Source organism: Pygocentrus nattereri, chromosome 14, assembly GCF_015220715.1.
Source record: "Pygocentrus nattereri isolate fPygNat1 chromosome 14, fPygNat1.pri, whole genome shotgun sequence".
In the NCBI taxonomy this organism is placed as follows: domain Eukaryota; kingdom Metazoa; phylum Chordata; class Actinopteri; order Characiformes; family Serrasalmidae; genus Pygocentrus; species Pygocentrus nattereri.
Genome location: NC_051224.1, coordinates 35,223,388 through 35,246,313, shown reverse-complemented (window position 1 = coordinate 35,246,313; position 22,926 = coordinate 35,223,388). Strand labels below are relative to the sequence as shown.

At 40.3% G+C, this 22,926-nt stretch overlaps 2 protein-coding genes across 8 annotated transcripts in view; one reads left to right on the top strand and one right to left on the bottom strand.

Moving 5' to 3' along the window:
- The window catches only part of pdlim7 (PDZ and LIM domain 7), a 74,460-nt gene extending 58,336 nt beyond the window's left edge, over positions 1–16,124 (top strand). For all 4 annotated transcript variants that reach the window (XM_017706245.2, XM_037544955.1, XM_037544954.1 and 1 more), the window contains 6 exons: positions 2,409–2,470; positions 4,431–4,674; positions 5,148–5,328; positions 7,114–7,234; positions 11,166–11,281; positions 11,602–16,124. In XM_017706245.2, the coding sequence (XP_017561734.1) occupies positions 2,409–2,470; positions 4,431–4,674; positions 5,148–5,328; positions 7,114–7,234; positions 11,166–11,281; positions 11,602–11,688 (811 nt within the window). In that variant the 3' untranslated portion in view covers positions 11,689–16,124. The remainder of the gene's footprint in view (positions 1–2,408; positions 2,471–4,430; positions 4,675–5,147; positions 5,329–7,113; positions 7,235–11,165; positions 11,282–11,601) is intronic.
- An 897-nt stretch (positions 16,125–17,021) lies between these two features.
- unc5a (unc-5 netrin receptor A) overlaps positions 17,022–22,926 on the bottom strand; it is a 322,248-nt gene continuing 316,343 nt past the window's right edge. For all 4 annotated transcript variants that reach the window (XM_017706248.2, XM_017706250.2, XM_017706249.2 and 1 more), the window contains one exon: positions 17,022–22,687. In XM_017706248.2, the coding sequence (XP_017561737.1) occupies positions 22,522–22,687 (166 nt within the window). In that variant the 3' untranslated portion in view covers positions 17,022–22,521. The remainder of the gene's footprint in view (positions 22,688–22,926) is intronic.

The window sequence follows — 22,926 nt, the reverse complement described above, 5'->3', positions numbered from 1 at the left end:
AATGTGATTAGCTAGAGGCCTCATTTACATATCACAGCCTTCTGTGATATCAGCAATGTCAGTATATTATATTGTATATACGATATATTATCCTACTCCAGTATCTACTGACCTGTAACCTGTTATCAATTGTTGTGCATTCCAACTAATTTTGGTCTTTTTAAAATCCAAAAGGATTACCAAACAGATAAAGTGGTATAACCAAACAGATAAATGTGGAAGTGGGGGAAAAAAAACACCACAAAAGTCTAAAATTAACATAGAGTTACAGGCTTATCTTTTTAGGTGACCGCACTGGTGTTGTATAAAAAAATAGCAGGAGGAATATGTTTTAAACCGTTTTATTATCCAAGACTGGCAAGGGAAATTGGTAGGTTTTTATCTTGGATGAGTAACAAGCTTCATATAAGCTGGTGCAACACTGGATGCTAGATGATGTATCAACATGAGAGTATGTCTAAGAAATATGCATCCACTGTTAACATCAGCTACATTAACCTATTTAGCCATATTGGCAATAAAGCCTCTGACTTCTGTCACATAACTTAACTAACGGCACGTCCAGAGAATGTGTAGTGAGAAGAATTTGCCACAGGTTTGTCAAATACTAGAGGGTGCTCCCAAATGAGTGGACTCAAATGAATGGACTTCTTTGGAGCTTTTGTGCAGAATCATATTTTGTAAATGCTTAATTACATTAAACAGAAAATGCACTGATTGTTCTGAACACAGCATTTCAACACAGCTGGTGTATTTTTAAGCACTTTTGAACACCAGTTATAGAATTTTCTGACAGTGCCTTATTTCATAACATCAGTCAAAACACCACTTTACGGAAAGCTGATCAGCAGACCAACCAGTCAGCACTCAGTTGCAGTAATGCTAGTGTCCTACCTACCTAAGCTTGTTTCCTGTAGAAAAACGGAAATATACTGGTAAGCTTTAATATTTCATTTTTAGCAAAAGTGCAGTATAATATTCATACTTGCTTGCAAATATGAGCACATGTGCCACCTTTTCCATCATTTTTAAACATAAATTGGGCATTTCAATTAAATTTTTACCTGTATGTTTTCTGTTTTCCTATGATGGAAAGAATGATTAACACCACGAATGGTTAACAGGGTACCTGTGCACATCCCTTATTACCTAGAATTCTAGAGTCCTACCTGGACGGGGAAAAGTGTTGAATGGTTTGGTGATAGATGAACGATTTTGCTCTTGCCACAAATGCCAGTCAGTTGAGACGTTTTAGTGTTCGAAGCTTCTTTAGCTAATGTAATAGGCAAAAGCTCTAGTTCACCCAGAAGTGCTTTGGGTATCATAGACCCATAATGGTTAGCAGTATTAGCCTCATAGCTCTAGTGTGAGACTAAAGGAGCAAACTTCAGACACCAAATACGTGTTGGCTGGTTCACTGCTTTTGGGATAAGGGGGAACATTCATTTTTTCCCTGAAACTGTTCCTGTTAAAGTGCACTACAGCATCATGTCCTATCCTCTGTAGATAGCAGTGAAGCACAGTTTATGTTTGACTTGTTTTTAAAGTGTTATTTTGTTCTCGGCATACACACAAATACTCTAATCACAAGTGTAATTACTATAGCTGCTTAATAAATGAATATATCTTTAAAGGCTTTGGCCTTATCAGTTTTTAACCGCATTCGTTTGAGATCAAACATTGTCATTTTTCTTCGTTGCTGTATCTGTCGGGTAGGTATCGCATGCACTGTTATGAAAGCCTTTTCTATTAATGAAAAGAAAAAGGAGACCAGTCACGTCTGACTGCTACAGACTGCTTTGACAAGCGTGTGCTGATGAACAGTAATTTTGCTCAAGGCAATTCACAGAACATTAATCAAACCTGACTTTCTGTTGCCTCATCGAGTCTAAGAAATGGCAAAACGCACAAAGACAGGCGTATCTGAACCTGAGATCATTTAGAATGTGGAAATAAAGAATATAGTAGGTGACCTGATCAAGGTTTCTCAGAGATGGAAAAGTTTCAGAGTTTGTGAAGTACTTTCATTTTCAGTAATACGGAAGAACAACACCCTCAAATAAACGTAAGGAATGTTTATCGGTACAAAGCAGATCTTTCTTTGGGGAAGTTGGATGGGGGGGTGCCGGTGTATGAGTACCAGCATAATTACCCATACGAAACTGTGGCTGAGCGTCATTAACCTCAGAACACCTTCCTGTTCCTCCAGGCCAGGCCTGCTGATTATTCATTATAAAATGATTTAACCTGCTGACTCGGCTGGGCGTGAGCCTTCCAAACAGGATGTCGGTGCCAGACTTGATATGGGCCTCTAACATTTTCTATTGGCCTGCGCCTACTTTTTTTTTTTTCTTTCTTTCTTTTCCTAATAATGTTGATTCTGAAAAGGATTATTTTTCTCTCCACAGCCATGGAGTCACTCCCTGCCCCAGCAAGACCAAACCAGCAACCAAACCCGAGGGAACTCGAGGTAATTTGTCCCACAGAAATACCAGCTTGACAGTATAAGCCTCATTGATGGATCCATAGATTAACTCTAGCTAAACTGACCTCCAATGATCTCTGTTTAATAACTTCATAAGTATTATTGTGCACTTCAGTTAGAGATATGTCTAAGGGTTTTTTCATGTGTAGTTCTTTTTAAATGAACTGAACTGAGTTTGGTTAAAGTGAACCTGAACGGGAACCAACTGCAAATGACCTCAGTTCTGTTTATGTTCACAGTGTAAGTGAACTGGTCATCTTTCTAGTCCTTTGAGATCTCGGACCTCTTCTTGTTCAGATCACTGAACTCCATTAGAACTCAGACCCCTTTCACACCACTCGCAAAGTGGGCAGCATTCTCTGATAAATCTAACCTTTCAGGTGGCGAGAGGAGCTACCTGACTTACCCGCTGTTTTCCTGCTGGCCACGCTGAAACGATTGGCCCGAAGTGCATGGCACAAACTTGGAAAAACAGCCCTGCGTGTCTGCCGCGGCGCGTCTGCACTTTGTCCTGCATAGAACCTTATAAATTGTTCTTGGTGGTCTGTTTTTACCCACTGAAGTGCTGGAAGGCTATGGCTGTGTGTACAGTGAGCTTCGAGGTCTTCACCATAAGCAAAGCAAAACCAATGCGCAAAGCAGTTTAACCACAGAACGAACTACAAACAAACCCAACCACCTCGAGTCTCAGTTTGGTTAGTTTTGAGGCTGTTTAGAGGGGTCTGAGTTGGTTTGTCATGTTCACATATGCACAGAAAACCATGACTCAGTCACTGATTCATGGTCACTGAAATAGCCCAAGTGTAAGAACGCCCTAAAATGTATCTATAACGTGTATGTCCAGTAAGCATTATATTTGAAAGTATATTTGAAATAAGTAAAAAGAATAAATGCAGGAATGTATACAGTGCCCTGGCTGACGCTGCATCAAGGAGAAGAGGAATTTCTTACCAGCTCATAATGTTATAAGGTTTACTTGTATTTATTCGAAGGGTGTGTATATAGTTTAACAGATAAAGTTTTATCTTAGTTCTCAGGTGAACTAAGACCGTTTGCAGTGTATTTTGTGTGTGTGTGTGTGTGTGTGTGTGTGTGTGTGTGTGTGTGTGTGTGTGTGTGTGTATTTGAAGATCATTTTGAGATCAATCAGGTTTCAGTCTTACATTCATATTTCTGCAGTACTGTGCAGAAATCACAGAAAAGATTAAGATTAAGTTGGGGGTTAGGTGTCTTGCTCAAGGACACCTCAGTCATGTGCAGCCTAAACAACCGTCATGCATAATGTCACATTTGTTCACTATGTCCACCCTTTACTTTTGTTACAGGTAACATTCTTTTCATGAGTTTCATGTTTAGTTTTTCAAAGAAATCTGCAGGGATGTTTTTACAAACCTCCAAAATTCAGTCTTAGAAGTTGGTTGCATTTTCTGCTTCTCATGATCCAAACACTTTCAGTGGTGTTGAGGTCTGGACTCAACAGAACACCAGCAGCTTTTGTTTGATGTCAAAGTTTGCTTTGCTTTTCTTTTGTCAGTAATGGCTTCTCACAGTGGAAGGATGGACAGAAACACCTGTGGATTTTTTTTTTTTTTTTTTTAGATCTGAAGCAAGTGATGCTTTGAAGTTGAAAGCTTTAGTACTGTTTATCTGATAAGAACACCTTTGGTGGTCTACCAGGTCTTGCATGAGTCGCATTTTCTCTAAATCTGCTAATAATCCTTTGAGCTCCAATTTTTGAAAAAAAAATCTCCTGGAATAAACAGCCGTTTTGACTTGAAGTTGAATAAGTGGTGGGGGGTCTCTGACATTTGCAAAGGACTTCATATTACCAACAAACATAGAAAGAATTCTTACATACTTTAGTGCCTTCTTAGAGAACCATAATGGCTGCAGTAAGAAGGTGAATGCTGATACACCTGCCCTAATTTCTCTTTACTGTCCCCAGCTCCAGCGCCCCCCAAGCCCCCAGCCAGCTCCGGGCCAGCCTGCCGCCCCCCGTGGGTGATGGACCCAAACTTTGCTGAGCGTTACCACCCAGAGAAGACGAGCACAGTGGTGACCCAGCACAGCCAGCCAGCACAGCCCACACCCATGCAGAACCGCAGCTCCATCCTGCAGGCAGCGCAGCAGAACCCGGCCGAGAACACCGGGCGCACCCCGCTCTGCGCCGCGTGCAACAAGATCATCAGGTAAGCGCAGTGCTCCAGCGCCCCCTGCTGTCACCCTGAGGACTGACACTAGAAGCCTTATTTATTTATTTCCAGCATTGAGTGGCTCCAGTCGTGAGGCAAAGTGCTGCAAGTATCTAAAAGAGCAGGAATCAATGGGGGAATGTGGAGGTAAATGTCAATTCTTAGTGAGGGAGAGGAGGCAGAGCTGGGGTGGAATGAAAAGGTTGTGTCAAAACTTCAAAAGAAAGTAACGTTTCTCAGAATGCACCGTGTACTAAAATGGGACGTTGTCCTCCAGCTTTCTGCCTGGAACGATCAATATGAAATGACATAGGTTTCTTTTGAGTGACCTGCTATTTCCATTAGAGCAGCTAGTGCTCTCTGAATTCTTACAAGTGCTAAACCCTTGCTGTTGATCCCACGAGTGACCCTTTCACTGTAAAGTGAAAGGGGGCGTTTGTTTACATGTGTGTCCGGCTGCTGTGTTTCAGGGGCCGTTACGTGGTGGCTCTGGGCCGTTCCTGGCACCCAGAGGAGTTTACGTGCTGTCAGTGCCGAGCCCTGCTGGACGAGGGTGGCTTCTTTGAGGAAAAAGGCTCCGTTTATTGCACCAAGTGCTACGACAATCGCTACGCCCCCAACTGCGGCAAATGCAAGAAGAAGATAACCGGAGTGAGCACATTCACAATATAATCATCCAGCCATTCACACTAGGGCTGTTAGAGGGGGTAAAGGGTTGGGGGTCTGTGAAAATGTTAGCACTCAGTCGCCTTTTCTCAATTTCCATCCTGCCATGCTGCGAGAGCACTCGGGCAGCTCTCGGTGTGCGGTATAAAGTGCACTCAGCGCAGACGCAGAGATTGGGGGGGGCATTTGTTCTCAACAGTATAGATTGTATTACAGTGTACAGCGTATAACAAAACTACACCTAAGCATTTCACGTAATAACAATCATAGAAATGGTTAGCAGACCATTGCTCTGTTTGCAATGGAAATGTTTGCATATAGTGTACATGTTTTTGTGTTTTTCCCCCAGAATAAGCTCTCTGAAAGCATACTGCCTGTCAAGTCTGGGGACACATAGCTTTTTTTCAAATCGTTTCAAACACAATTGGATGTTTTTGTCAATTTGAAACTGCTGTAGGAACGTAACCTTGTATCTCCATTTTTTCCAGTTTTTGACATAATTTGCAAATGCCTGTTGTCCTTTATACTGTGTGCAAATTTCATGATGAATGGACCAATAGAAATAACCCAAAACGCCTTGGAAAGAAGTCTGGTTCCACAGACTTACATTAAAGTATGTTTTTTCCTTCCCCTGTAAAGTTACCATTTTGGAGATGAGGTTTTGTTCCGACAACAGCTATGTTTATGATCGACAGACTTGTTCAGGTTTATATTTGACAATATTAATGGTAATTCAAGCTTCATAATAATGTCAGCACCCTCTGTTGTTGGCCACATGAGCTTTAGTGTTTGCTTTTAGTAACAGTTTGGAAAAGAAAACTGTCAGATCATTATTTTGGCAACACCAAGGAAGATACTTCATGGAGCATGGAGCTGAGTGTTGAAGCGGAGTAACTCTGTGGGGGCTTGTTTAGGGCTGGGAGTTTTTACTGATGATTATTAATAACAGTTGTGATGTAGAATTCAGGGGCAGATAAATATACACATTTGCAATCCAGTGAATCTTGGGGCCAGAATGATTTTATGGAATGAATGCTCTGAAACCTTCACAGAACGTCCAGTGTTGTGTGTGTGTGTGTGTGTGTGTGTGTGTGTGTGTGTGTGTGTGTGTGTGTGTGTGTGTGTGTTAAATTTATGTTTAAATGCAGTGGTTGAAAGAAAACAATGAATTGAGTAGTAACACACTACAGGAGTGTCCATGAGCTCCGATGTGAAAGTTTTAACTTTTGCCGTTAAAGTGTGCAATTTAAATCCTTGACATTCATAATTTATTTCTTTGTTCTTTAAACATTGAAACTGTCCTAGATTAGATGCAAAGGTTTGGACCCTCTTGGGACCCTCTTGCATTTTTTGTTGATACTATAGTTGAAAATAAGTAAATAACACACTAAGCACACATTAAGCACACACTAACTTCTGCACATCTTAATTTTAATGCACAATCTGTGTTTAGGAGCTGAATTTATTATTGAAGTTCGTTCTCTGTAGAGAATGTTAACTTATTTGCACTTTAAAAAAAAAATCTATGTTGAGAGTTCAATAGAATGTGAAGTGTCTCCTTTCTTTTGATGGGCAGTGCGTAAAGCCTTAAAATGTAGACTGTAGCAACAAACTGAAGGGTTGACCCACATACAGACCCCTATGTGGTTTAAAGGGTTAAGCAGAGTGACTTGGTTGCGTTAATGCATGTGTTTGAGAGAGATTGCCTGATTTTTGTGTGTGACTGGAGAGATGGTGTGAGCGGCTCTCATCCGTCCTCTCTCTCCACAGGAGATCATGCATGCCCTGAAGATGACCTACCACGTCCAGTGCTTCCTGTGTGCCGCCTGCAAAACGCCCATCAGGAACCAGGCTTTTTACATGGAGGAGGGAGAACCTTACTGTGAGAGAGGTGAGAGCCCCAGCCACGGCCACTCATGCCTGACCGCACATCGTATCGACAGCCCCCGCAGAGCTGCGGCTTGCAGCTCCCGCTGCCTTTAATCATTCAGACACTGCCACTTCACTGCAGACATCAAACTCGCCCCGTGCCCCGAGACCGGTCATCGACCAGCAGCACCACCTCAGCTTCTTCCTGCTCCTGGTCAGATTATGGGCATGATCGTTTTACTTAGGAGTGATTTATTGCCCGCAGTTCTTTCTAAAGAGTTTGATTAGCTCCATTGTTTGTCTAATGTAAGTCTTTGGAGTTTCCACAGTGCTGTATTGACTTGTAGGGCCTGACCACTCTATTGGTTAGCTGGTTATGTTGTGTGATGTTGGCTGGTTTTCCAGATCAAGATTAAAAGCCAGCCTATACTACTTCATTAATTTTTAAATGATTGTGAAACACGACTGACATTGCTTCAAATAGCCAGCCTATTGAGTTTCTGCAGCTTTGTTTTTAGCAGCTCCTCCCAATGTGCTATGGCTTTGTCATTTGTAATTTAAGACTTTGTTTTTGAATCTTATATGAATATAAGAAATCTGACTGTTGAAGACTGACAACCTAGCAGGTCAGCTGACTGTTTGTAAAATAATGATTAACGTGCATCTAAACTCCTCAAAACAAACTTGCGGTAAGAATGTATGTGACAGTAAAGGAGTTGTGATGTATTATTATAATAATTATTAAGTGATGGATTATTAATGTATTAATAATTATTAAGTGATGTAAAAAGGTATTACTGAGGGAAATTTAATGAAAACACATGCTATCGTGATCATCTGGAAGGTGGTGGTGTTTGTATTTCGTTCCCGAAGCTGAAAAAGTTTTGGATTGATCTATATGGAGGTCCACACTCATAGTGTGCTCAAAACCAACGGGCACACTTATGCACTTATTATACTCTAATGCAGAGGTCACTAATAGGCGGACCGCAGTCACAGTCCGGACCCAGGTGATGTCTTATGTGGACCTGAACCTATAACCGATAAACTATGGAGAATTATTTAATTTGGACGGGGTGGTCCTATTTTAATCGGCATAGCTTTTCTAGCCTTTACGGTGCCGCTTTAGCAGTTCGGGAAAACTCGCAGGCCAATCACGTGATGCTACTCAGCCAATCGGATCTGTGCGTTACGATGAGCACCAAGACTCGAGTGAGTGATGCACACAAAGGGGAAGGACGAGATGAGAAACAGCAGTCAGAGAAGAAAGTGAGTCTGAGGAAACTGACAAATATTGTCGAAATATGACTGAATTGTACTTTATTTGATTTGACATTCAGTTGTTTACTGTATAAGATGTAGACATGCCTACTAGGCTACTTGAGTAAACAGTATATGGCACTGAATCATGACACTGATGTTCTGGACCTTGTGGAAATTTTCTCAAACTGGACCTTATTGAATTTGAATTAAAGACCCCTGATCTAATGTAAAGTAATCTTTGTCCAAGTTATTGGTTACTAGTACTATGGTTTAACGTGATGTTACACAACAATACAAACTTAAATGTAGAAAGTGAGCTTAATGAATTGGGTTAAACAGGACTGTACAGAGCTCACATATGGGATTAAAATCACAAAGATGAATATTAATGTACTTGCTTCCTTAGCTCCTTCCTCTAGATTAAACATGAAAAATGCCTTAATGCTCAGTTGTTTAATGACTTACCTGGTTTGATTACTGTAAACGTGGTTCTAGAATCTATTTTGTAAATTATCAAGCATGTGTATTGCCTGTGAACACCTGGTAAAGCCAGCTTATTTTTCAGTAATATACTCCTCGGTGAGCTTTTAAAGTTTTTCTTTGTGATACTGAAATTTTTAGTTTGTTAGCACAAGTGTTACAAGTGATGCTGCCAGATGGCCTGAACTGAAAGTTTGATGGACAAAGCAATAGTAACTAAGGGAGGCTGGACTTTTGCAAACAGTTCCTAGTTGACAAGACAGTCGTATCAGTCAGTAAAGCACATTTATTTTTTGTTGGATGAAATTTTGTAAGTTAATATCAATTATCAGCATTTGTGGCCCTTAATATGCATATCTATCACCACTTTCATGCCGGGTGGCCCAATTTGGCTCTTTATTATCCTACAACTTGCCTCTTTTTTGATAAAACTGCTTTCTTCCACACTCAGTTTTTGTTCACTCTTCCTCTGCGAATGTGATTTGAATTTCCTCCCGGTGCAGTTTTCCCCTCCTAATCTAACACGCCCAGAAGTCTAAATTGTGTAGATCCGGCAAGGGTTCTTTTTCATGGAAATGAAGCATGCGGTCAGTGCCTTTTTGCATCTCGAGCGCTCTTGTGTCAGCATTTGGTGGAGAGACGCTGACTGTTTCTGTTAGGAAGCAGGAGTTGAGTGTTGATCAAATAGCTGCAGTCTCAGCTTGGTAAAAGGACTGGGCTGGAAAACCACGGCCTGCGATTAGCGTCCCCTAAGCCTGCCGCTTTAAAACCCTCTCCACAGCCAGTAATAGAAAAACTGGGACAGTGCATTTAGACATCTGGAGCAATTTGTGTTATCAAAGCCTCCGGCCCTGCTTGCATGGACGGAGCTAATGTAATCCCCCTTTTCTTCTCTCTCTTGATAACTTTCTGTGTCTGAAATAGTCTCTCATCTCTCTGACCAAGCTCTTTCCACTTTCGTTCTAATAGCCAAGGCCGGGCAGTTTGATTATAATTTATTATGATATTATGCTTTTCATCAGTAAACAACAATCAGTTTATGACAAGTATCAATTATGGCATTAACATATTTCATGAAATGATTTTGACCAAAGTTGTGTTTTTTTCCCTTCCTGTTTTAAGTTATTTATTAAAGTAGTTTTTTAATGACACTGCTGTTTTTAATAAAGCACTTCTATCTGTTCCAACCTGTTAGCCTCAGAAAAAACATGAATTGTGATTAGATCAATCAATATAACTTATTTTAGATTTTATTTCCTACAGTAAATATTGTACTGTAAAACTGCCGTACATTATAGTAGTTTTAATTAAAACTGTTCACATTCACTAATTTAGCCTGTATTGCTGTCAAATAGTAGAACATAATGTTGCCTGTTGGCACAGCTACATTCACATTACAAGCCTCATTGCTCAAATGTGATTTTTTGCTGAAATCTGTTCTCTCTGACACGGTTCACACTCGTTTAGGTAAGTGATTCAAGTCTGTCATTGATGTGAACGAACCGGTGTCCTGAAATGACCGCATGAATACATCCTGCTCAGTAGCTTCATATGAATGAATCACCATCAACAGACAAACGAACAAGTAGAATGAGCTTCGCTGAGGAGATCATTAACTCTGATCATCTCTCAGCTTCATTATTAGAGTGAGAGGAAGGCGAAAATGTGAGATGTATTGCTTTTCCACCATTTACAGGCTTTAGTTTCTTTTTGGCGCTGTTGCCATGGTAACGCTGAATGATGGCGCCCGCGCAGTGGATGACAAAGCGGCATGAATTCCGATCTGAGATGTGCAAGATGATTTCAGTTCCCGCAAGTCTGGCTTACTTTATCAACTTTTCATTTGAAACAGCTTGGCTAATTACCCATGCTGGATAATCAGTCCAAGCCGATGGTCAGCAGTGTCTGCAGATTGTCCTGTCTTCTGTTTAGGTCTTCAGACATCTTATTGACTTGTTCATGATATCTTCGATTGTGTCTATCCATCATGTTGCTGTCATCTTTTACCTGTTGTCCTTTCCAGTGAATTGGTTCTTCTTGTAATATGTTTTTAAGTTGGGTTATAAGGGTGTTGAATGAGAAGTGAGGCTTGAATTGGCCGGGAGTGCATTTGAGACGTTAGTAATTCTGCCCCCTAGAATTGTGATGTTCAGTTTTTGTCATTTTGCTTACCCTTGCTAATCATTTTTTTTTCCTGTTTTTCTTCACAGATTATGAAAAGATGTTTGGCACTAAATGTCATGGCTGTGACTTCAAGATCGATGCTGGTGACCGTTTCCTGGAGGCCTTAGGCTACAGCTGGCACGACACGTGCTTCGTCTGTGCTGTAAGTCTTTTTGATTCATCCTGTACTCTCTTCTCAGCTCCTGCATGTCCCTCACAATGCCTTCAAAACCATTAAAAATGTCTCCTCGCTGGCTCCTGACCTCAGATTTTTCTGCCTGAAATGTTTGTCGGCCGAATGGGCTCAAATGGAATAACCCCCCCACCCCCACTCCCTACCTCCACTCCCTACCTCCACAGCCCCAGCTATTTGCCAAGAATATCCTCCTTTGTGTTCTTTCTCTGAGATTGATGAGGATTCTTATTCTTTTTTTTTTTTAAATCTTATTTTTTCATCCTTTCCTTCTTCCCCCGTCTCTGCAGCTTTGCCATATCAATCTGGAGGGGAAGACATTCTATTCGAAGAAGGATAAGCCTCTGTGTAAAAGTCACGCCTTCTCTCCTCTTTGAGGAGCTGAGCTCCAGCGCTCGAGTGGCAGTGAGGGAGGACAGTCCAGCTACAAGAGAGAGAACATTTCACTTAAGTCCTTCGGCCTGGTGCGATTGAGGGCTCTGATTGAGCAACGTATAAAATTGAGAGTGGTGTTTAGAGTACTGGGCTGATGTTTTGTATGGGAATTTACCAATTTCTATGGCATTGTTGGGAGAAACCCATGTAGCTTGGACTAGAAATTAACACTTTGCATCGTGTTGATTTTAATATTCTTGAAACATGAAGTGATTGGAGTTATGTTTAGATAAATAAATAAATATATAAATAAAAAAATAATATAAAATGATGTACAAGGTTTTCTCCCAGCAGAGATGATCGTTGTCACTGTCATAAAGAAATCTTATATCTTTGAAAAGCTAAGAGGAAAAAAATATGAATTACACTGATTAAACAAAAATCTGCATAATTCAGTTCTAGAGTCGTTTGATGTTAAAGGGTTCATAATAGAGACATTTATTGGTTCTTTCTTTTCATTGGTGGTGATTGGAACCAGGAGTCACAATGTGTACAACACAAATATAGCCATTTTATTTAGTATCTATAATGACCAGTGAACCTACATGGTTTTTAGATGTAATGTTAGTGGCAAAATAGCAGTAAATCTGAAAAGAATAGAATTATTTGCCTTAAAATGACCTCTGATGTTATAACCTTCTAGGAGATGGCTTTAGGAGGCATTACACTGTTCAGATATCTGGTCACCACTCTATACTTTTCTCTAAAATGGAGCGTTTAACATCAAACCACTCTGAACAACTTTGTTTAAATTTCTTAATTGTGCAGAAATTTTGAATAATGGTGGAATTCTCCTTTGTGTGATGTATGTTAATGGAATTGGACTTTGGACCACTTCTGTTGATCTTGAGGTCTTGAAATGGTATTAAAGCTGGTTTTCTTATGACAGTGACATTATTCTGTTCCCAGCTGTTAAAACCACATGTACCAGAGGGATGTCAGCCTTGTGGCTGGTGAAGCAGGCCAGCTTGCCCTACCCCTCCACTCAGCCTGCACAGATTAGCTTTTCATCACTGTCGGAAACTATCAGTATTTATGAATTGAAGGGCACCTTTCCCCAGACAGATTAAGCCTGATTGTGGGCTGAACATGGTTTCCAGTGGGGGATCCCCACTGAAGGTGTGTTTTTGTTCCAAGACCAGGCTAAATCTGGGTGGAAAAGGCCTTTAATGTATGTCTAGCAGGCTAAAACCACTGCACTGTCTCTTCATTTTGCCAATACATGCTTGTATTTTCCAGAGATTACCATTTTCATCTAGACTTTAAGGCCATATCAGGTGCATCCTGTGCAAGCCAAAGGCAAACCATAGAACCATATGGTATAGAGTAGAGCATTGAGGGCTGGTGTTATAGGCAGATTAAGCTCAGCTGTATGTTACAATGAGATTGGCCACTCCCTGTATAGTTATAGCTCCAGAGCATGTTTGCCCTGCGTATGGAGAGCTGGCAGTAAGACTGTGATTTACTCAGTTGCTACCTTAGCATTGCCCTCCAATGCCCCCAGATGGAGCACAGACCTAGTTTTTCCCCGCTGCCTGATTTGCTGTGCCGGGGTACTTAAGGTAATGGCAAACCACTGAGGAAGAAAAAAGAGCCCCTGGCAGCCGAACAGCAGTGCATTAGCACTGATTGCGACCATTTCATATTGACCCGACCAATGATCTTTCCGTGCCTCCAATACTGAGTGCGCCACATCTATCTGCGCTAATCCGACAGGTAACTCTAATTAAGAAAAGGCTTAGGGCCTGCATACGCTGAGCGGGGTTTGTGCCGACACAGTGTCTCCTGCTTAAAAAGACATGCAAAGGAATGGGCTAGAACTGACCAAAGAGTAGTGTTTTGCAGTATTGCATCTGGTAGAGCGCACAGCATGACTGTGAATATGAACTAGCCCCCACTTGTCCCCACTTAGTGCTGTAAGGGCAAGTGTGCAACTTAGGGGTGTCACGATACGTATTATGTCCTAATTTTTTTCAATACAAACTGTCGATTGAGTACAGATTTCATGCTGTAAAATGGGTGATAATGGGAAAGGTTTTTATAGCTGTATTTAACACGATATTCCAAAAAGTGATGAATACAAAGGTTAAAAAAAAACTGAACTCAGAACTGTTTCCAGTGTCGCGTACAGTAATGATGGGAAAAGTGTTGCAGTTCAAACAGTAACAGTGTGCTGACACTGCTCAACGTGAGTATCAAATACACCTCAACTATGCTAACTCATTTGTAGACGAAACACAAGAGGGTCAGCCACCAGAGCGAGAACGCAAAGCTGAAGTTAGCGTCTTACTTGCCAGTTTTGTATTCAATTTCCTACTCCACCTTAAATGGACCAGCAATATTCCATTAGGAAGCTGGATAAACACCAAGTCACAGCTGCTACTTCTCCCAACAAGATTCAAGCAGTCGCAAAGTGCTGACTCTTTTAAAAAAAAAAAAAAAAAAAAAGGAAAACAAATGACTCTGTATGGATGCTTATTGCTTCTGATTTGTGCCACCAGTAGGAGTGAGTGAGCCACATTATGAATCTCTCACTCAGTTTAGCCAGAGGGAAAGATCTGCAAGATCTGATGCTTTGAGATGTGGCCTCACAGACTACAGTTTATTACATTAGTTATTTATTACAATTTAATAACACATGGTTGCCAAAGAAGCATTTGAAATATGGAATATAGGTCTTGATCGTCTTACCAAAAAAAATCAATACAGGCGAAAGTGATCATTTCTTTTCTAATGCTGTATTGAAAACGGCAGTATGTATTGCGAAAACTGCGTATTGTTCCACCCCCACAAGAACGCTTATCAGTGGATTAGCTTGTTTCAGTGTAGCCAGGGTTTTAAAGAACTACTCCAGCAGTTTCAACCTAATCTGCTGCGTCTATACCGCATGGTCTGTAACCAGACAGTCATTTTTATGCATTACCTATTTACTCTAAACACTTGCAGTAGAAGTCAGTGGGCCTCGTTCACGAATCTTAAGAAGAAATTTCTTTTGGAAATCCTCTTATGCAGTTTTGATGAAGACTCTGGTGTTAACCAGTGTTTTCTTATTTGGATTTTTTTTCTTGGGTAAGAACAGAATCTACATACACTCAAGAGCACAAAGGTGTGAACAATTCTGTGGTCATAAATCTGACAGACTTTTTCTTAGGACCTTTTCTCAAGAACAAAGCAGGTGCTGTAACCCTTTTCACTGGCTTCTATTGCTTGTTTTGAGTTTAACAAAAAGAAAACATCTTTTTCTTGGAGCCTCCCCGACTTGAACACTCCAGATTTGACCAATTCTTTACAAGCAGACTCATAAATAAGTGGACCCTAGGGCTGCACGATATGGTCAAAATGCTAGTATTGCGACGCAGTGAATCAGCTGCTGGAAATAAAGCTGTTTTTCTGCCTGGGCAAGAACAACAGTTGGCTGTAGTCGCTAAAATGTGAGGTTAAAGCAAGTTAATTTCACTTTTTTGTATTAGAATTTTATTTACCTTAGATTCAACAGAGAGTTCAGGCTCATTTTTAAAAGGGCATGGTCATTTAGTTGATTTTTCCGAGTCATCAAGTGAGCACTTCGGAATGAAGTGTTTCGGCGGCTGTGGTGATAACAGTTATTTCTGGTTGCTGTAGATGGACGTACAGCTGTCACTGCTTAAAGTCCCTAATGTGACACTGGCCTGCACTATTCTGATCAAGGTACTTGACTTAAATCTGTTCATTACATGAGTATCCTGATTCCTCAAAACACCTACAGAAAAACATATCTGGAACTGTGATTAGTCGAGATGCTGTGCAGCACTATTGCAGAAGGAAGAAAAACATGCAGACGGGGGGCTCATAATTAGAACCGACTACCACTGCGCTACACGGCAACAGGGACCGGCTTCCATCATTACTCCCCAGCACCTGCCGTGCGTCTGTGGATATTTGCCAATAACACTTTCAATATCAATCCCATTTTTAAAATCACTTCAGCTCTGCTGGCATGCTCAGTTTGTCCTGTAGCAGTTTTGGCCTAAATGGTGTGCTGAGGTTTGCGTCATCAAGCTCGTGCTCCACCTGCACTCCAGTGGTGGCTGCTGTTCTTTTGAAGAGAATTGTTTGTGCTTATAGTGCATGTAGCACACGTTCTGTCCAGAATGGCAGTGAGATCCTGTCCTTATCTGAGATGCTTCTGAGTTTAACACAAAACCAAACACTCCACTGAAATGCAGTATAATGTTCTTTTTTTTGTGCCTCTTATTTTTTTATATTAAAAATATTCCTTGTATTAAGTGCCTTTTTCAATAGCTTTGCAACTACAGACCTTATCATGATGTATCTTATTCAAAATGAAAACTGCTGTATTCTGTTTTTTTTTTCCACATTAGAGTTTTTATGCAAGTCATTTATAGATTGTTGGTGTTGTTATTATTGTTGTTGTTGTTGTTAGTCATTTAATCAGTGGATAAAATGGGAGGGGGGGAAGTTTGTGTTACTTATATGTACAAGTTATTGATTCCTGAGAAGGTTAAATATGAAATGTGTGGCTGTTGAGTGTTACTGAAAAAAAAACTAAATACATATATAAAAATTTATATATAGAAAAAAAAGAAGCTGCTGGCGTTCTCAGAATTAAGGACTGACCAGTCCAGACCTCAACAGCGCCGCAAGGTGTTTTGAGATTGGTGGGAATGCATGAAGCAGAAAACGCACTTCTAAGACGGAGCTTTGGAGGTGTGGAAAAACTTCCTCGCAGATTTCTATGAAATGAAATAAAGTCTTCCAAAAATCATAGATGCTGTCACAAAGGCGGAGAGGACACACTACACCGTGAAAAGTTTGAGCTTATATTTACATTATAATGCGCATAATATATGTTCCTAGTCAGCTGTACCATAAAAAGAAGACTCAACTCCTCTTTTAACAATATATAATTTATTTACATCCATTTCAGGTTGAATTACTATACATACCTTTCTGAAATTTCATAGATATATATACATAAGGCCAAGTAAATACTTGAAAGCACTTAGAAACGAATTTCCAAAATTCTACCCACAAATCCATATCGTTGTCCAAAAGTACAGAAAACCCTCCTTCGCAGGGCTTCGTAGTAGCACAAAGTCATCAACGACAATTTACATTGACGAGGAAAAGAAAAGTACAAAAAAAACCTTCAAAATATGATTTAAAAAAAGAATTGTACAATTGCATAAGCGCTGTGGCATGTTAAATACAGCATTTTGACTTGCAGAAAGGCAAGGAACATTGAATTAACAAACCGAAGAACATTCACAGGTACACGATTCTACTGTTTTTCAGTTCGAAAAGAAAGTCGAGATCGGTAAAAGGAAGTACGCGCACACACGCACACACTCTTTTATACAGAACAGCTATGGATGAGGTCGACTAATGTACAGCGAATGGGGGGATATTGGCTTTTCTTCTCATGGACGCATCGTAGACTTTATTGAATCAACATGTCGTCCAAAGTTGGCTTTTTAAACGTTTTATTCATCTATATAGAGGTGAAATGCACTGTATGGAGGAAAGATGTCAACATTGAAAACCCACATTAAGTGAGGTGGTGCTAGATTGGTCGTTTGGGTTGAGGACGAGCTGTTAAATTGCTACCTGAGGGTCAGGTATTAGTTTTCGTATTAATTTTGATGATCCTAATGCGTGACCGCATTGAATCCCTTCCCTCATGTCTTATCGAGGAAGTTGGAAATGAGTCATTTCTAATGTTTTTTAATTGCGTTTTTTTCTTTTTTTTTTACTTTTAAGTTATGAGATAAACCCCATCCAGCTCAGGACGAAACAAAAATTGGTGTACAAGCATCTGGCCTAGCCTGCCAACACTGCAAATCCGCTGTAATCAATGAACAATAAGCCAACACTTCACAGGATATACTCCGACAAATGTAACGCCTGTTTTTTTTTCTCTTTTTTTCAGCTCAATATTAAAATATCATTTACATTTACTTACAAAGTGCTATATAATAAATATTTAAACTGCGTTACCAGTGAAATGTTCAATATTAAAATGCTGCACAATTAAAAATTTACACTTTTGAAATTAAATTCATATCAGAAATGGACTTGATTTGCTTGATTGGCTGATATTTCGCAGGTTGACTGCATTGTTGGGTGTTATTTTGTGGATAATTGCACAGATAACCAGAGAAACGATGTGGACAATGTTAAAGGATGCCAACGAAATTTGTCTCAGATGGCTCATAAACTTTGGTTACCAACTTCCAGAGATGTTACATGTAGTGCCAGCATCAAAACTGGAATAGAAAAGGTTTTTTATATATATATACACAACATGAATTGTATAGACGAAAGAAAAAAAAAGCACATGGTTTAAGTAAATTCAATCAGGAAATCATTTCAAAAGCATAAGGCTCCTGCTGAAAGCTCGAAACCTTATATTATACATACATTTTGGGTTGTTAGTGTAGTGAAATGTGCCCACTTCGACGTGCCACCACACCTGAAACTTTCCAGACATACTTGTGACCGTCACAGACTAAGGTGAGGCCATTGAGTGGACCGCAACTGGAAATAAAACCTTTCACATTCAATAACTGACAATCATGAAACTGTCCTGCACACATTCATGGGGTCAGTTGCATCACCCGGGAAATTACAGGGGGAAATACAAGGAGACTAAAATATACATCTTCATGTCCCGCTTCGGATTCTGTGGGTTAATGGTTGGTTACGGTTTCTAAGCTGGAGCTTTGTTTCTTCACCGTCTCAAGCAAAGAATTCTCGCATAGTGTGTTCACTTTAACTTCCCCGCGTGGAACTGAAATCAGATCGAGGGGCAGATTTACTAAAAGAGGCGCTAATTGCTGGCAGCCTGGAGGCTTTATGCTGGTGAAGGTGGCCAATTTAGCAGGTTATCTTCTAAGAACTTTCATGCGAGTGAATGATCTTCATAGTTCACGCGTGACCAGCACAGAACTGCTGTTTTGCTCACGCCATTGTCTGTACAGATACACGTTTCTGCCTGGTAGCAGAACAAAAGCTTAATTTAGAATTTTCCCATCTCCAGCAGCAGATCGCTGCTGTCCGAAGAAAACCTTGTGTTTTTTTTTCTCAGTTTTTTATATACTTTGAAAATACCTGTTGGCCTCTACATTGTGTGTAAATTTGATGATGAATGGACCAAAAGAAGCGGCCCAGGATGCCTTGGAAAAAAGTCCATTCCATTGACTTCCATTAAAAGTGAAGTTTTTTTCCTTCTCCTGTAAAGTTATCATTTTGGAGATAAGAGGTTTTCTTCCAACAACTGCGATTTGTCTTGACTCGTCACACTTTTTTTCTCAGTATTTTACATAATAATTACACATTTTTTGAGACTTTGACTTAGTGTGTCAAAATAATGGTAAGTTGATGAAAAAGCAGTTTTAAAAAATTTTGCTTTGTCATGTCAAAATTACAAAATTCAAACTTAAAATTTACCATACTGCCAAAAACGAGAGCAAAAAACAAGCCATTTTTTTTCTAAACGGCCTTCCATGGTAGCACCAAAATAAAAGGCTTTTCAGAGCCATTAAATATTTTCACAAATCATAATTGATCACTAATGATGAATAGATGGGACATTATAATATCCTCCCAGTATTAAAGGGAAGTTCCCATAAAGTGTATGCTTGGTGTCCTGCCCATATTAGGAACTCTGGATTCTTTGTAGGAGAAATGAATGGGGATTTAAAAAAACATCACTATGGCATCCTGTGGTAAACAGCTCCAAACTAGATACATGTCCTATTAGCCAATTATGAGGTTGTTTATTGGTCGAAATATAAATGCTGTATACATGCTACAAGCTAACATGCTACACATTGAATTGATGTCACATGAAAGGACTATTACACTTAAACACTGAGTGCGTTTACGTGCACTTAATAATCCAATCATATACAGATCGTAATAAAAACTTAGGATTATTCAAGTGCTCTTGTAAACCGCATACTCTGATTCCATAGATCGGAGTAAGGTCTAGAAATCGGATGAAGAAATCTGATAAAGAGGCTGGATTTTAGCTCAGTAATCAGTTTTCTCAGTGCGTGTGAACTCTTACTCTGATTTCTTTCGGATTTCTCAGTCTGTGCATGTGCGAAAGCGGTCCGAAGTACTGGGAGTAAACGACCAGCAAAACACTTCTGAATTGATGCTGAAACCAGATACATCCTTGACAAAATGAAAGATTTAAATATATAATTATATCTAAATTTTATATATATATATATATATATATATTATATATATATATATATATATATATATTTAAATATAGAATTAAATCTTCTAGATGACGTTTGTCCACAAAAAGCCGCATCATAAAGTTTGAGTTTTACATTATGTTCGTACGTTCGTCACGTCTTCTTTTTTGCCTGGTTGTAAAGCAGAAATCCGATTACTGCCTGACTCATGTAGACCCAGAGTTTCCCCATTATCTGATTACCCAAGTGCATGTAAACGCATTGATCAGATTACTGTCAAAATCGTAATACGTAAACGCACTCACTGTTAAATACCAACACCAGCTACTCAAACTTTTGGCTGAAACTTCCAAAGCAACTCAACAACCACAACAGACAAAGCTGGCTGGTGTGTGGGGAGTATTTTAGTGAGGTTCTCAGTCTTCCGATGTTAGTTTAGTACACAGCAGTGTTAGCTGGCGGCATGTAACAGTCAGATTTCACCTTAACCACCACGTAATTGGGAGGATCCATCAAAAGGAGGAGGACAGCAAAACATCAGGGTGTAATAAAGGGCGTTTAAGGGCAGGATGATGACTAAATTAGATCACAACACACTTTTGAACTCCAAAAGAGAGTTCACAACCGTGCAAAAAGCTAGTAGATCTGCCCCTTTAGTCAAGACACTGGGTAACACGCCTCGTCTTACCAGTACAGAATGCCCTAAAGCCACATGGCTTTCTGAAAAAACAGACTCAATATGCAAAACTCAATTCGTTGTTTGAGTAAGAAAACGAATGGCTGTGAAACATTTGGTAGTATTGCATCTTAGAGTAAAAATCATCTTTCCTTTAGAGCATTCTCGACTAAAATGACTGATTTCTGTGAAATCGTGAAGATCAAGAGGACTGCGCATGACATCTTAAAGGCAAGCTTTGGGCAGTTGTGGCCACAGTCCGAACAGAAGGTGAGATGCGTTCCCAACCCTCTCTCGCCAAAAACGCAAAAAAATCAGTTGCTCAGACTTCATGAGCAAACAGCAGCACAGACTGCTGGGCTAAAACAAAAAGAAGGTCCCTGAACGCATTTCTACTGAAACATCAGCTACGTTTCCAGATAGCCTGCAGACATTAGCCACACACGTGAGGACGTGATCATTTAGCGTCATTGCATTCGGGAATTTCTGATTATGGCTTTGAATCTCATTACAGCCGCATCATGGGTGCCTGAAGCGGGTCCGAAAAAAAGCTGATGGCTCTCACAAAACACCGTTTTCATCATTCGATCGGTTTGACCCGATTAACGGTGCAGTAAGCCATGCTTTGCTAAGTAGTTTAGCTAATTAGCTAGTTACCTATTTAGCATGACTGGCATAAAACCTCATTTCACCGCCACTCTACTCAGTTAAAGGACGTTAACTCTTTCAGAAGTTTCTGTATTTATGTATCGTCGCTGTCCAGTGAAAACCGTGTATCTCCGTAACTGTCGTTTACATTGTGTGAACATTTTAGGAAAATGCTCCAGAACTGCTTAGAATAAAATCTCTTTCCATTAACTTTGAAAGCAAAGAGAGCTTTTGCCCTGTAAAATTACTGGAGATGCTTGGTTTTCTTTGGACAGCGATGATATTTTGGTCATGGGAAATCTTTTAACAAAGTTTCATGGAACCAGACGTACTCGTCTAGGGCCAACTAACAAGCTAACGAGGGTCTGCCCCCTCTGAAAACACCCCCAAATTCCTCAAGTCAGTTCTCTTTTAATGACAAGAGTATAATCACACGCAAACAAACTAGCTAGCAAAACTGTTGTTAGCTAGCAGAACATTGCCTATTGGTAGGCAGTGTTTAATTAGTGTTCTCTGAACACACAACTCTACGTACTTAATTACAGTTTTTGGGGGGCACTTTTCAGCCATGCTAACTTATGTTACATCCATGGGCCAACGACAGGGTAGCTGTCCATAAGACAACGTTAACTAGGACACTGTTACCCCCTACTTTGAGCGCCACCTTCACGAAAGTCTACATTCCCACCCACATTTGGCCCAAACTTCCTCGTGCTTGTCCCCAGACATCGTAAGGAGGTTTGACTCTTCGTGAACGCTCTGTGAGGTAATGTGTGGCCTCATGAAATTGTCAGTGTACAATGTACATTTGCATATTGCTAAATGCATTTACAAAGTCTGAATGAGTTTCCTAAAGATGACCTCTTTAGTGTGGCATGCTTAGCCTTCATTCGTCCATTGTTACTCCACTATTGGCTTTTCAGGTTTGAGTAAAAAAAAAAAATCAGATACAAATGCGCCGGACACTACAGTGGGTAAAAAGTACTTATTGATCAAATGTGATTACAGATGGGGGGGGGGTTTCTATACATCGTTGCTGGACAGAAATGCACTGCGTGTGAGTGGGGAGTTGGATACTGTTAATCACAGCACACCCAAATGGCCTTGCATGGTGGGTAAACCCTGTTCTTAGATTAGTCCTTTCTCTATTAATTAATGGAGGGTGCGGACCTTTTCTACTCCCACCATTCAGAGTCTGTCTGTCTGTCTGTCTCTCTGTCTGTCTGGGTGTTTGTGTGTTAGCACTCCCCATCAGACACCAGGAATATCATGGCCTCCTGCTTGCCGATCTCGGCCATGATGGCGGCCAGCTGGTTGAGGTTTCCGCTGTGGAAGTGCTGGGCTTCCCATAGGTCCAGGATCACCGACGTGGGGCTCGCTTTGGATGCAAAGAAGCTCATGTGCCTGACAACGAGGAGACATAAGCACATTGTTAGAGATCCAGAAATGAAATGTACACAAATTAAATCATGACATTCTCTTCAGCTTTGCACTGAAGCTACCAGGCTAAGAGACAGTATATGTCCAGATGTTTGTAGACACCTGCTCATCCAATGCTTCTTCTGAAATCAAGGGTATCAGAGAACCATGGTCAAGTTTGGACCATAAATGTCAAATCTCAAAACAAAAAAAAATAAATTAGC